This window comes from Haemorhous mexicanus, chromosome 1 (genome assembly GCF_027477595.1).
Source record: "Haemorhous mexicanus isolate bHaeMex1 chromosome 1, bHaeMex1.pri, whole genome shotgun sequence".
NCBI classification, from domain to species: domain Eukaryota; kingdom Metazoa; phylum Chordata; class Aves; order Passeriformes; family Fringillidae; genus Haemorhous; species Haemorhous mexicanus.
In genome coordinates this window covers 157,057,072-157,070,824 of record NC_082341.1, presented here as the reverse complement: position 1 = coordinate 157,070,824, position 13,753 = coordinate 157,057,072, and the positions used below count along the sequence as shown (strand labels likewise).

Sequence of the window (13,753 nt, the reverse complement as noted above, 5' to 3'; positions counted from 1 at the left end):
CAAAGCTTTTGCAAAGCCTCTCCATGCCAGCATACCCTTCACAAGATCTCCTCCCATCTAAACTCCCAAAAATACACAAACAATCACAATATCATCCACTCTCAGAGAAACTCAGGTAGTGTTGTGAGTGCTTCCATCCCCTCTGCTCAAGGAAAGCTATCCAGAGAAGGATTTCCAGAACCATGGACATTTCCGGTTTTCATCCCACTGGACAGAGAAACGCCTGCACCTCTTCCACTCTGTGACCGTTCTCAACTAATAAAGGCTTGTCTGCTCTGCCCATGGAATTCCATCTGTTTTCACTTGGGCCATTGCTGACTTGTAACAAGCCCCAATCCAGCCTTGTCTCCTGAATGTCCCAGCTCTCTCAGTCCTCTCTGAAAAATCCTTCCAACCCTTTCAAATACCTTGGCAGTCCTGAACTGGCCTTGTTTCACTAAGTCTGTGGGCCTCCTCTCCTGCGGACCCCAGAATCACTCACAGTGACCACGCCATTTTTGAGGATGTTGAACACTGCTGGGGCCTCACGTATACAATTCTTGAGTAACTTCATGTGAAGTTTGACTACAGCCTGATAATTGGATCACAAGGTTCCAGGTCAAGTAATATATAAATAGATCAGTCCACCTCACTGAGCCTTTACACCACTTCTACATCCTTGCATAGTCTGGGATGATGAGGAAGGACACAGAGCCAAAGACATTGCTAAGAGGTTGAGGTCAATACCAGCCATGGCTCTCTCAGAATCCACAGTAAGATTCTCTTTTTCTGTAGGTAACTCACAGGTCACTAAGACAGGATTTTGTCATCCATAATCAAATCTAATGTCTGTTAATCACCTTCTACCAGCTGAACTTGGAAACGCTCTGTAGGGGAAAAATTGTCCCATCCCTGTCGGCAGGAACAAGCTCCATTGAAATCCAGGGGCAAGGTGGGCGGGAGTAAATGCACTGGAAGGGGCAGGTCCTAAAGCCTGGCACAGCCACCAAAGCCCAGCACAGCCTCACAGGGCTGTAGAGGAATGGGATCCCTCCCTCAAATGCAGCCACAAACCAAAGCACACCTGTCCCATGGGTTGACCTCAACGACTGCACCCCAATTTTCCTAGGCATTTGTGGTTTATTTGGCTTTTTCTGAAACGCACCTTCCAAGCCAATCCTCCCAAATACCAACTCTCACTTTAAACCGGCTGCCAATATCAGATGGACGCAAGCACAGGAGCAGGACATAGAATTTGAGGGTTGCAGAAAGGAAAACAGTCTCCAGTGCATAACTTGTCAGGCTGGGACAGGTAAAACTGAAGATATGATTTACATTCATGTACCTTTAGAGAGAAAAAATGTCAACACATTTGTTCTGAAAATTGAATGTATCCAAGTCCATCAAGAGCTCCACAGACATCACCTTCTTATCCTTCAACAGTTTTCCTTTCTAGGTGTCACTCAGAGCTCAGCAATGGGCCCCCAAAGTATGACCTAGCCAAGGTCTGCTGAGACGTCTGCGATGGACGAATAAAAGCCAAGACATTCATGGACCTGACAAGAGTTCCCAAATCACATGGATTGTTTTCCCACATGCCCCAGGAAAGGCCTGACATATAAACAGGTGTAGAATGTTGACAATGGGACAGGGAGGAAGAGAATGACATGGAAATGGACACCAGTCACTGTCAGAAGACTGCAAATCCCAGATGAGCCTGATGTGGCCATGGGGCAATGAGGACCTCCCCACAAGACACCCACAAACCACAGCACAGCAGGGCCATGGAGTGGCTTCACTGTTGACACCCCACTGTCCAAAGCTCAGGTCACGTCCACACCCCTCCACAAAAAACATCTCCATCAACAGACTTTGGTCTCTAATACCTGCACTTAAAATCTGCCGACAAGGTCAGAGGAAGATGGACTTAAAAGCAGAACATGACACAGCACAGCTGTGGGATGGACAACACTCCCCACCTCAGGACTCACCACTCTGAGACAACCAGGAACTGTGGCCTGCAAAATGCCCCAAGGCCATGGGACAAGGCTGTCCCACCCACCCAGAACAAGCATAAAAGCAGGCCCAGAGCCTCTCTCCCGCACACACTTCTCCTCAAGTCTTCTCCTCCTGCACCTGCAGACTACAAGGTGAGACTCGAGCCCTGATCATTCTGTCCTGGCACCCCTAGCCCCCTCTTCCAGCATGCTTGCCCAAAGCCTCAGCAGCCCTCACGCCTCCCCAAAGCCCCACAACACCCTCCACACTCCCTCACCGCTCTCTCACCACCACACCCCCCCACCCTGCCTCACCCTTCTCTCTTCCAGGCACCCTCCACACCACAACCATGGCCTGCAACAGCCTCTGCCGTCCCTGCGGACCCACCCCGCTGGCCAACAGCTGCAACGAGCCCTGTGCCCTGCAATGCCAGGATTCCCGAGTTCTTATCCAGCCTTCCCCTGTGCTGGTCACCCTGCCAGGACCCATCATGACCTCCTTCCCCCAGAACACCGCCGTCGGATCCACCTCCTCCGCTGCTCTGGGCACTGAGCTCAATGCCCAGGGACAGCCCATCTCTGGTGGATTTGGCTTTGGTGGCTTTGGCTACGGCCTGGGAGGCCTGGGCTGCTATGGCAGGAGGGGCGGCTACATCTGCTAAGGGCCCTCAGCACCACCCCTGACACCTCCAGCTCTGGCCTCTGGCAACAGCTCCTGCAAGCAAAGCACCTTGGCTCATACTTGTCCTACTTGCACCTCAACCTGGATCCCTTCAAGTTCTTTTCCTTGCCTTTAATTCTTTTGCCTCAACAAAGATTTCCTGCCTCCATGTCTCACACATCTCTTCTTTTATGTATCCCAACGCTCTCGCACCCTCACCCATGGTGGATTGCAAAGGGACACAACACCTTCCTAAACAACTAGAACCACACCAGTACTAACCAAGACTGACACAGGAAGCTGGGTTGAATGGGGATCATCAAGAACATGACAAAAACATATCACCTGCCATACCAAAGGCTTTGACACAACAATGCTCTCCTACTCATTGCACTGGACAAGCCTCTCCATGCCGGCATTCCCTTGACAATATCTCCTCCCATCAGAACTCTCAAACCACACAAACAACCACAATATCATCCACCCTCAGAGAAACTCAGGAAGTGCTGCAAGGGCTTCGAACCCCGCGGGTCAAGGAAGGCTACCCAGAGAAGGATTTTCAGAACCATGAACAGTTCAGGTTTTGACCTCCCTAGACACCAAGATTCCTGCACCTCTTCCACTCTGTGACCAAAGTCACATGGAAAAAGGCTTGTCTGCTCTGCCCATAGAATTTCATCTGTTTTCACTTGTGCCCTTGCCAACTTTTCCTTTGCATGTGCAGCACTGAGAACAGATGTGATCCCTCGCCTTCATTCCCTGCCATTAGGGATTTACACACACTGGTAATAACCCCACGTCTAGCCTTGTCTTCTGGAAGTCCCAGCTCTCTCAGTCCTCTCTGAAAAATCCTCCAGACACTGAATCTCTCAATGGTCCTCAACTGGCCTTGTTTCACCAAGTCTATGGGCCACCTCCCCTGGGGACCTCAGAACTGCTCACACCATCTCGCATCATTTTTGAGGACGTTGAAGAGTGTTGCCTGCATGGTTATGACTCTTGAGCTACTTCATTTGAGCTTTGACTCCAGCTTGACTTTGCATCACAAGGCTCCCGGTCATCTTGTTTCAATATTATATGAATAGATCAGTCCACCTCACTGACTCTTTACACCAGCTGTACACCCTTGCATAGTCTGGGATGATGAAGATGAGAAACAGTGCCAAAGATATTGCTAACAGGAGGAAGGCAAACACCAGCCATGGCTCCCTCATCACCCACATTACAGTTTTTTTTTTTTGGGTAGGTAACTCAGAGACCACTAAGACATGGATTTTGCAATCCTAAATCAACTCTAACTGCTCCACATCACCTTGCATGACCTGCACTTCGCAATGCTTTGGAAGGGAAAACACTCCTTCCTTGTGTGCAAGAACAAGGTCCCTGGAAATCCAGGGGCAAGGTGGGAGGGAGTAAATGCACTGAAAGGGACAGGTCCAAATGCCCGGCAAAAAGTCCAGAGGAACCTGACAGGACTGTAAAGGAATCGTGTCCCTCTCTCAAATGCAACCACAAACCAAAGCACACCTGTCCCATGGGTTGAACTCATGGATGACATCCCAATTTTCCTAGGCATTTGTGGTTTATTTTGGTTTCTCTGACACACACCTCCCAAGCAAATCCTCCCAAATACCAACTCTCACTTTACGGCTGCTGCCAAGGTCACATTGACACGGTCACAAGAGCAGGAGGTGGAATTGTAGAGTTGCAGGAAGGAAAACAGTACCCAACTCATGGGCCAGGTAAAACTGACGTCATTATTTACATTCAGGTACAGTGAGAGAGTAAAAAAGTCAACACTTCTGTTCTGAAAATTGAACGCATCCAAATCCTTCAAGTGCTCCACAGACATCATCTCCTTATCCTTCACCAGCTTTCCTTTCTAGGTGTCACTCAGAGCCCAGCAATGCGACCTCACAGTACGGCCTAGCTGGGGCCAGCTGAGACAAGTGCTATAGACGAATAAAACCCAAGTCATTACAGGGAATGACAAGACTCCCCAAATCACAGGGACTGCTTTCCCATCTCCAGCAAGAAAGTCCTGACATATAGAGAGGTTTTGAGTGTTGACAACAGGACAGGGAGGGAGAGAATGTGATGCAAGGGCACATCCATCATCCCCAGCAGAGCAGCAAAGCCCAAATGAGCCTGACGTGATTCAGGGGGAATGAGGACCCTCTCCACAAGACACCCACAAATCACAGCACACCAGGGCCATTGGGTGACTTCACTGTTGACACTCCACTGTCCAAAGCTCACGTTCACAGCCCTCCACAGAAAACATCATCATCAACCGCCCTTGGTTTCTAACACCTGCATTTAAAAGCTGCCGCCAAGGTAAGATGAACACGTCCTCCAAAGTAGGACAGGACACTGCAGACTTGCACGATGAAAAACAATCCCCACATCGGGACTAACCACTCTGAGACAACCAGCAACTCTGGCCAGTAAAATGCCCCAAGGCCAAGGGATGAGGCTGTCCTACCCACCCAGAACCAGCATAAAAGCCGGTCCAGAGCCTCTCTCCCTCACACACTTCTCCTCAAGCCTCCTCCTCCTGCTGCTGCCACCAGGTGAGCCTCTAGCCCCTGACTCTCCTTCTCCAGCACCCCTGGCCCCTCTCTCCTTTCCAGCAAGCTCAGCAAGAGCATCAGCAGCCCTCACACCTCCCCAAAGCCCCACAACACCCTCCCCACTCCCTCAACCTTTTGCATCACTGCCCCTCGCACCCCTACACCCCTGTCTAATGAGATCCCTTCTCTTCCAGGCACCCTCCACACCACACCCATGGCCTGCAACAGCCTCTGCCGCCCCTGCGGACCCACCCCGCTGGCCAACAGCTGCAACGAGCCCTGTGCCCTGCAATGCCAGGATTCCCACGTCATCATCAACCCTTCCCCTGTGCTGGTCACCCTGCCAGGACCCATCATGACCTCCTTCCCCCAGAACACCGCCGTCGGATCCACCTCCTCCGCTGCTCTGGGCACTGAGCTCAATGCCCAGGGACAGCCCATCTCTGGTGGATTTGGCTTTGGTGGCTTTGGCTACGGCCTGGGAGGCCTGGGCTGCTATGGCAGAAGGGGCGGCTACATCTGCTAAGGGCGCTCAGCACCACCCCTGACACAGCAGAAGTGATACTCTGGCAATGGCTCCTGCAAGCAAAGCACTTCGGCTGCTGGTGTTTGCCCTACTTGAACGTCACATGATCCCTTCCACTTTTTCTTTTGTCTTTTCAATCCTTTGCCCACAATAAACTTGTCTTGCATCAAGGCCTGAGACTACTCTGCTCCTTTTTGAATTCCAATGCTCTCACACCCTCACCCGGCACATTTCTAGGAATGAACAGGTCATCGGCATGGATGGAAAAAGGGCACAAAACCTTTCTTAGCAAATAGCTCGCCACCAAGAAGCACCAAGACTGTTATGGGAAGCAGGGACTGGGGGGGACACCTCCTTTACGACACAAGCACACTCCCTGATACAACAAGTATTTGACCAAATCTTCTCCTGGACATAAAACAGGAAACATCACTTCATGCCAGCAGATACTTGACAAAATCTCTTCCCAGCAAGACTCTTGAATCCTCACCACAAAATAAAAGAAATAATATCATTCACTTGGGCACAAACTCTAGCATGCAAGTGCTTCCACTCCACCGATCAAGCAGAGTCAGCAAGAGCCAGATTTCCAGCCCAATGGACAGTTGTGCTATTGGATCTCCCAGGACAGACCCCATCACCTCTTCCACTTTCCAACCACTCTCACAATGAAAACTTCTTCCCTTCTTTGCCCATAGAATTGCATCCATTTTTATTTGCGCCCTTCCCCCGGTCCCTTCATTGCTGAGAACAACCGGGCTCCCTGGTTCTCATTTCTTGCCATCAGCGATTAACACACACTCCTGACAACCTCCCATCCATCCTTGTCTCCTGGGAATCCCAGCTCTCTCAGGCTCTCCTCTAGGAGAGATTCTGCAGCCCTTTCAGGATCTTCCTGGTCCTCCACTGGTCTCCTTTCACAGTCGCACTGTCCCCATCATTGCTGAGCATCTCGAGCACACTTGGCTTCATGGATACAACTCTTAACATACATCCCTTGAGACCTGTACTCCATCTGGATTTCATGCCACCAATCACCACCCTCTGGGCCAGCATCTCAGCCACTCTCAGCCCACTCACTGCACTCTCAGGCAACCTGGGCTTGTTTGGATTTTCTGATAGTGTAGAATGGGAAGGATCATCAAAGGTTTCACAGTAGGGTTTACACCAACAGCAGCCACAGCTCTCTCCTCATGCCCAAGCTGAGTCACTGGAACAGGGCACACACACAGCTCAGCCAAGCACCATTTCCACAAGGGAAATCCTCCAAGAGAACTGCCCTCACCCACCAGCACTTGCAACAACACAAGACCCCAAAGGCCTGGCTCACCCCTCACCTGCTGCTGCTCCCATCTACCCACTCCTCCCTTGCACAGCTGCCCCAAACACCCATGGAATCCCTTCAGCTGGAAGAGATGCTTGACATGCAGCCCAACTGTTAAACAAATCTGAGAATGCCACCAAGCTCAGAAATGATTCATTTGTAGAAGACCAAAATGTAAAATGGCATCAAGACCAACTGTTCCTCAATCACTTCTAAGGCCACCATGAAACATCCCCAAAGTCCAAATATCCATGGCTTCTAAATTCCTCCAGAAATGGTGACTAAACCACTGTTCTGGGCAGTAATGTACAGGGCTGGAAATTCAAACCTCCAAGCACAATCTGCCCTGGGGCAACTTAACTCCATTCGCTTTTCTCCTATGGCTGGATAAAAGTAAGACAAGACTAATGTCAAATTATTTCCTTTCAGGTAACTCCAGAAAGCAAAAGGATCAACCTTCTTCTAAAAATTGAACAGCCACAGTTACTTCACCTGCTTCTCATGTGTCTTGTTCTCCTTATCTGTCACCACTTTCCTTTCCCTTGTATAAGAGCCCAGGTCTGTGACCCCACTGCAGGACTTTCCTGGGCCCAGGTAAGATGAACTCTATGGATGAACCAACACAAGACTTTGGGGAGCAGGGGAGGCATCCCTAAACCACAAGGGAGCACTTTCCCATCTCCAAGAGGAAAGGAAAGGCATAGAGACAGGCCCACAGACATGGAGCAAAAGTAGGGAAGGCGAGAACATGATGAAAGATCCAGAAATGTCTTCTCAAGTACACCTGCAAATCCCAGACCATCCTAAAAGAGCTGGGAAGGAACGTGGCCTGTCTTCACAACACAGCCACAAACCACAGAGTACCAGTGCTGTGGAGTGACTTCACAGATGACACCTCACTGCCCAAAGCTTTGGTCATGTTGTCAGCCCTCCCTGAAAAACAACATCATCACTAAACTTTGGGCTTTATTACTAACATTTAAAAGCTGCCGCCGAGGTCAGATTGACATGGACTAAAGGACTGGACATGGCACTGCAGAAATGCAGGAAGGAAAACATTCCCCAACTCAGGACTCACCAGGCTGGGTCAGCAATAAGATGCAGCCTGCAAAATGTCCCAAGGCCATGGGAAAAGGCTGTCCCGCTCCTCCAGGACCAGCATAAAAGCCAGCCCAGAGCTTCTCTCCCTCACACACTTCTGACACCTCCTCCTGCTGCTCCTGCCCAAAACCAGGTGAGTCTCAAGCCCCAACCCTCCTGCTCCTGCATCCCTGGCTACACTCTTGCAGCATGCTCGGCCAAAGCCTCAGCAGCCCTCCCACCTGCCCAGAGCCCCACAACTGCCTCTACACTCCCTTAGCATCCTGCTGACCCTTCACCCCTTGAACCTCTGCACCTCTATTCTGCCTCACTCCCCTCTCTTTCAGGACCCACACCCATGGCCTGTCACAACCGCTGCAGTCCCTGCGGACCCACCCCGCTGGCCAACAGCTGCAACGAGCCCTGTGCCCTGCAATGCCAGGATTCCCGCGTCATCATCAACCCTTCCCCTGTGCTGGTCACCCTGCCAGGACCCATCATGACCTCCTTCCCCCAGAACACCGCCGTCGGATCCACCTCCTCCGCTGCTCTGGGCACTGAACTCAATGCCCAGGGACAGCCCATCTCTGGTGGATTTGGCTTTGGTGGCTTTGGCTACGGCCTGGGAGGCCTGGGCTGCTATGGCAGGAGGGGCGGCTACATCTGCTAAGGACCCTCAGCACTATCCCTGACACCACCCGCTCTGGCCTCTGGCAACAGCTCCTGCAAGCAAAGCACCTTGGCTGATGGTCTCTCTACATTCACCTCACCCTGGATCTCTGCAAGTTCTCTCCCTTGCCTTTTAATTCTTCTGCAGCAATAAAGTTTTCCTGCATCAAAGCCTCACATGTCTCCTCTTCTTTTCCAAGTCCAAAACCCTCATACCTTTACCCATGGGGCAGGTGGCAAAGGGCCACAACACCTTCCAAAATAAGCAGAACCCCACCAGTAATAACCAAGACTGGAACAGCAAGCTGGGTTGAATGGTGACCTTCCAGAACATGACAAAATCACACCTTCTCCCATACATAAGGCTTTGACATAACAATGATCTCCTGCTCATTGCTCTGGAAAAGCCTCTCCATGCCAGCATTCCCACCACAACATCTCCTCCCATCAGAACTCAAAGCACCCCAACAATCACAATAATATCAGCTGTCAGAGAAACTCTGGAAGTGCTGCAAGGGCTTCCATCCTCTCTGCTCAAGGAAGGCTACCCAGAGAAGGATTTCCAGAACCATGGACAATACAGGTTTTCATCTCCCCAGACAGAGAAACCCCTCCACCTCTTCCACTCTGTCACCATCCTCAACCTAAAAAAGGCTTGTCTGCTCTGCCCATGGAATTCCATCTGTTTTCACTTGTGCCCTTGCTGACTTGTAACAAGCCCCAATCCAGCCTTGTCTCCTGGATGTCCCAGCTCTCTCAATCCTCTCTGAAAAATCCTCCAACCCTCTAAATATATGGGCAGCCCTGAAGTGGCCTTGTTTTACTTATTCTGTGGGCCTCCTCCCCTGGGGACTCCAGAATGGCTCACAGTGACCACGCCATTTTTGAGGATGTGTAACACTGCTGGGGCTTCATGGATATGACTCTTGAATAACTTCATTTGATGTTTGACTCCAGCTTGACAATTGGATCACAAGGCTACAGGTCATGTTGTTTCAATACTATATAAATAGATCAGTCCACCTCATTGGACCACCTTTACACCACCTCTACATCCTTGCATAGTCTGGGATGATGAGGAAGGACACAGAGCCAAAGACATTGCTGAGAGGTTGAGGTCAATACCAGCCATGGCTCTCTCAGAATCCACAGTAAGATTCTCTTTTTCTGTAGGTAACTCACAGGTCACTAAGACAGGATTTTGTCATCCATAATCAAATCTAATGTCTGTTAATCACCTTCTACCAGCTGAATTTGGAAACGCTCTGTAGGGGAAAAACTGTCCCATCCCTGTCTGCAGGAACAAGCTCCATTGAAATCAGGGGCAAGGTGGGCGGGAGTAAATGCACTGGAAGGGGCAGGTCCTAAAGCCTGGCACAGCCACCAAAGCGCAGCACAGCCTCACAGGGCTGTAGAGGAATGGGATCCCTCCCTCAAATGCAGCCACAAACCAAAGCACACCTGTCCCATGGGTTGACCTCAATGACTGCACCACAATTTTCCTAGGCATTTGTGGTTTATTTTGCTTTTTCTGAAACGCACCTTCCAAGCCAATCCTCCCAAATACCAACTCTCACTTTAAACCTGCTGCCAATATCAGATGGACGCAAGCACAGGAGCAGGACATAGAATTTGAGGGTTGCAGAAAGGAAAACAGTCTCCAGTGCATAACAAGACAGGCTGGGACAGGTAAAACTGAAGATATGATTTACATTCATGTACCTTTAGAGAGAAAAAATGTCAACACATTTGTTCTGAAAATTGAATGTATCCAAGTCCATCAAGAGCTCCACAGACATCACCTTCTTATCCTTCAACAGTTTTCCTTTCTAGGTGTCACTCAGAGCTCAGCAATGGGCCCCCAAAGTATGACCTAGCCAAGGTCTGCTGAGACGTCTGCGATGGACGAATAAAAGCCAAGACATTCATGGACCTGACAAGAGTTCCCAAATCACATGGATTGTTTTCCCACATGCCCCAGGAAAGGCCTGACATATAAACAGGTGTAGAATGTTGACAATGGGACAGGGAGGAAGAGAATGACATGGAAATGGACACCAGTCACTGTCAGAAGAGCTGCAAATCCCAGATGAGCCTGATGTGGCCATGGGGCAATGAGGACCTCCCCACAAGACACCCACAAACCACAGCACAGCAGGGCCATGGAGTGGCTTCACTGTTGACACCCCACTGTCCAAAGCTCAGGTCACGTCCACACCCCTCCACAAAAAACATCTCCATCAACAGACTTTGTTCTCTAATACCTGCAGTTAAAATCTGCCGACAAGGTCAGAGGAAGATGGACTTAAAAGCAGAACATGACACAGCACAGTTGTGGGATAGAAAACACTCCCCACCTCAGGAGTCATCACACTGAGACAACCAGGAACAGTGGCCTGCAAAATGCCCCAAGGCCATGGGACAAGGCTGTCCCACCCCTCCAGAACCAGCATAAAAGCCGGCCCAGAGCCTCTCTCCCGCACACACTTCTCCTCAAGTCTTCTCCTCCTGCACCGGCAGACAACAAGGTGAGAGTCGAGCCCTGATCATTCTGTCCTGGCACCCCTAGCTCCCTCTTCCAGCATGCTTGGCCAAAGCCTCACCAGCCCTTACGCCTCCCCAAAGCCTCACAACACCCTCCACACTCCCTCACCGCTCTCTCACCACCACACCCTCCTACCCTTCCTCACCCCCCTCTCTCTTCCAGGCACCCTCCACACCACACCCATGGCCTGCTACAACCGCTGCAGTCCCTGCGGACCCACTCCGCTGGCCAACAGCTGCAACGAGCCCTGTGCCCTGCAATGCCAGGATTCCCACGTCATCATCAACCCTTCCCCTGTGCAGGTCACCCTGCCAGGACCCATCATGACCTCCTTCCCCCAGAACACCGCCGTCGGATCCACCTCCTCCGCTGCTCTGGGCACTGAACTCAATGCCCAGGGACAGCCCATCTCTGGTGGATTTGGCTTTGGTGGCTTTGGCTATGGCCTGGGAGGCCTGGGCTGCTATGGCAGAAGGGGCGGCTACATCTGCTAAGGACCCTCAGCACCACCCCTGACACCACCAGCTCTGGCCTCTGGCAACAGCTCCTGCAAGCAAAGCACCTCGGCTGATGGCCTGTCTACTCCTACCTCACACCTTCCTTCAACTTCTACTTTCTCACATTTCTTCACTTCAATAAATTTTTCTTGCATTACAACCTGAGTTGCCTCCTGTTCTTTTTGAATTCCAATGGTCTCACATCCTCACCCTGTGCAATGCCAGCACTCAACCATTATGATTGATGAAAACAGAGCAAAGAACATTTCTTGGCAAGGATGTCCCCACCAGGAACAACCAACACTGACAAGGCAATCAGGGGAAAGGGGAGACCTTCCAGAACATGACACAAGCCATCACCTCATCTACTAAAAGCTTTGACACAATTCTCTCCTGGGCACTGCTCTGACAAAGTCACTGTATGCCTGCATATACTTGAAAATTTCTCTTCCCATCAGACTTTTTGAGTCCACCCAGTGAATGGGGAAATACCATCATGCCCTTGGGCAAGAAGGCCAGAGAGCAAGTGATTCCATCCCCTCTGCTCAAGCAGCTCTAGAAGGAGCTGGATTTCCACGATTATGGCCAGTTCAGATTTGGACCTCCAAGAAGAGGGACTCCATTGTCTCTTACACTCTGGGACCATCCACACACACTGAAAAATCCTTACTTCCTTGGCCCAAGGAATTCCATCTATTTTCACTTGTGCACATGCCTTCTTTCCTTTTATGTGTACAGGGCTGAGAACAGCTGGGCTCCCACACACTGGTGACACATCCCTGCCCAGCCTTGTCTCCTCAGAGTGCCAGCTCTCTCAGTCTCTTTTCTAGCAAGGATCCACCGGGCCCTTAAGTATCTTGTGGCCCTCAACAGGTCTTTGTCCACTACCCACTTGCGCTTCTTCACCTCTGGAGGACAGAAATATCGGCACCACCCACACAGGATCCCACCAGTGCTCTAAAGAGAGCAAGGGCCTCCTCTCACAACTTCATGGCAACAGTTTTCCGAAATATGTATTAGACACAAATACCACCCCACTGAAGTAATTCCCCACTGTGCCCTGCTGATCACTCTGTTCTCCATCAGCACCACAGGGTCCTGCTCACAAAAGCCACTTTTCACAGTCTCAGCTCACAGGATTATGCAGGCCCCAGGGCCATTCCTGTCCAGATGCACAACTTCACATTTCCCTTGGTTGAACTTTGGGAGATTCCTTTAAACCTTTAGTCTTTAGGTCTTTCTGACCGGTGGAACAGCCAAGTGGTACCTCAGACACACCAACATCTGCCAGCTGGCTGACGGGGCACCTCTCCAGCTGTTGACAAGGAATGGAAGAGTCCAGCTGCTCAACCTGGCACAGATGAAAAGCCCAGACCAGCCTCACTGACATGGGATACTTTGGGGTCCCTCCTCACAACAAACACACACAAAAACCCAAAACCATGAGTTCTACACGGTGACCTCACTGATGACACCCCAGCTCTCAAAACTTTGGTCAAGTCTTGCATCGTCTTTGACAGACACCATCCACACCAGCCTTTGGTCTCAAATACTCACACTTTAAAGGAGGAAAGACCACAATGGAAGGGGCAGCTCCTCGTGCACGGCACAGCTGCAAAGCCCAAACCAGCCTGACACAGCTGCAGTGGAATGGGGCCCCTCTTCATAACACACTCACAAAATAAAGCACAAAAGTGCCATCAAATGACCTCACTCATGACACCCACATTTTTCTTAGGCTTTTGTTGTATATTTTCTTTCTTGGACACACATCTTCCAAGAAAACTATCCCAAATATCCACACACTTAAAAGCTTAAACCAAGGTCACATGAACACGGCCTCAAGAGAAGATCATTAGAATGAAGGATTGTGGGAAGGAAAGAATTCCTCACATCAACAAC

General features: G+C 50.6%; 4 protein-coding genes across 4 annotated transcripts; all 4 read left to right on the top strand.

Annotated features, from left to right (window-relative positions):
* Window positions 1-2,004: 2,004 nt before the first annotated feature.
* LOC132334245 (feather beta keratin-like) lies at window positions 2,005-2,638 on the top strand. Its single transcript, XM_059860198.1, has 2 exons — window positions 2,005-2,125; window positions 2,304-2,638. Exons 1-2 carry the CDS (start codon window positions 2,005-2,007, stop codon window positions 2,636-2,638), a joined length of 456 nt encoding a protein of 151 aa, XP_059716181.1.
* Window positions 2,639-5,107: 2,469 nt separating this feature from the next.
* LOC132327740 (feather beta keratin-like) lies at window positions 5,108-5,736 on the top strand. The gene is made up of 2 exons (XM_059847265.1): window positions 5,108-5,210; window positions 5,405-5,736. Exons 1-2 carry the CDS (start codon window positions 5,108-5,110, stop codon window positions 5,734-5,736), a joined length of 435 nt encoding a protein of 144 aa, XP_059703248.1.
* Window positions 5,737-8,498: 2,762 nt separating this feature from the next.
* On the top strand, window positions 8,499-8,810 carry LOC132334180 (feather beta keratin-like). Its single transcript, XM_059860076.1, has one exon. The coding sequence runs from the start codon at window positions 8,499-8,501 to the stop codon at window positions 8,808-8,810; it is 312 nt and encodes a 103-aa protein (XP_059716059.1).
* A 2,402-nt stretch (window positions 8,811-11,212) lies between these two features.
* Window positions 11,213-11,906, top strand: LOC132334124 (feather beta keratin-like). The gene is made up of 2 exons (XM_059859945.1): window positions 11,213-11,333; window positions 11,514-11,906. The coding sequence occupies exons 1-2, from the start codon at window positions 11,213-11,215 to the stop codon at window positions 11,846-11,848; spliced, it is 456 nt and encodes a 151-aa protein (XP_059715928.1). The 3' UTR covers window positions 11,849-11,906.
* Window positions 11,907-13,753: the final 1,847 nt, after the last annotated feature.

What these genes read in the sequence shown, in the direction of transcription:
- LOC132334245 (XM_059860198.1), top strand. Translation starts at nt 2,005, where the DNA reads ATGCCCCAAGGCCATGGGACAAGGCTGTCCCACCCACCCAGAACAAGC. An exon ending in CCTCCTGCACCTGCAGACTA is followed by an intron (nt 2,126 to 2,303) that starts CAAGGTGAGACT and finishes CCTTCTCTCTTC; the next exon opens with CAGGCACCCTCCACACCACA.
- LOC132334124 (XM_059859945.1), top strand. Translation starts at nt 11,213, where the DNA reads ATGCCCCAAGGCCATGGGACAAGGCTGTCCCACCCCTCCAGAACCAGC. An exon ending in CCTCCTGCACCGGCAGACAA is followed by an intron (nt 11,334 to 11,513) that starts CAAGGTGAGAGT and finishes CCCTCTCTCTTC; the next exon opens with CAGGCACCCTCCACACCACA.
- LOC132334180 (XM_059860076.1), top strand. Translation starts at nt 8,499, where the DNA reads ATGGCCTGTCACAACCGCTGCAGTCCCTGCGGACCCACCCCGCTGGCC.
- LOC132327740 (XM_059847265.1), top strand. Translation starts at nt 5,108, where the DNA reads ATGAGGCTGTCCTACCCACCCAGAACCAGCATAAAAGCCGGTCCAGAG. An exon ending in CCTCCTGCTGCTGCCACCAG is followed by an intron (nt 5,211 to 5,404) that starts GTGAGCCTCTAG and finishes CTTCTCTTCCAG; the next exon opens with GCACCCTCCACACCACACCC.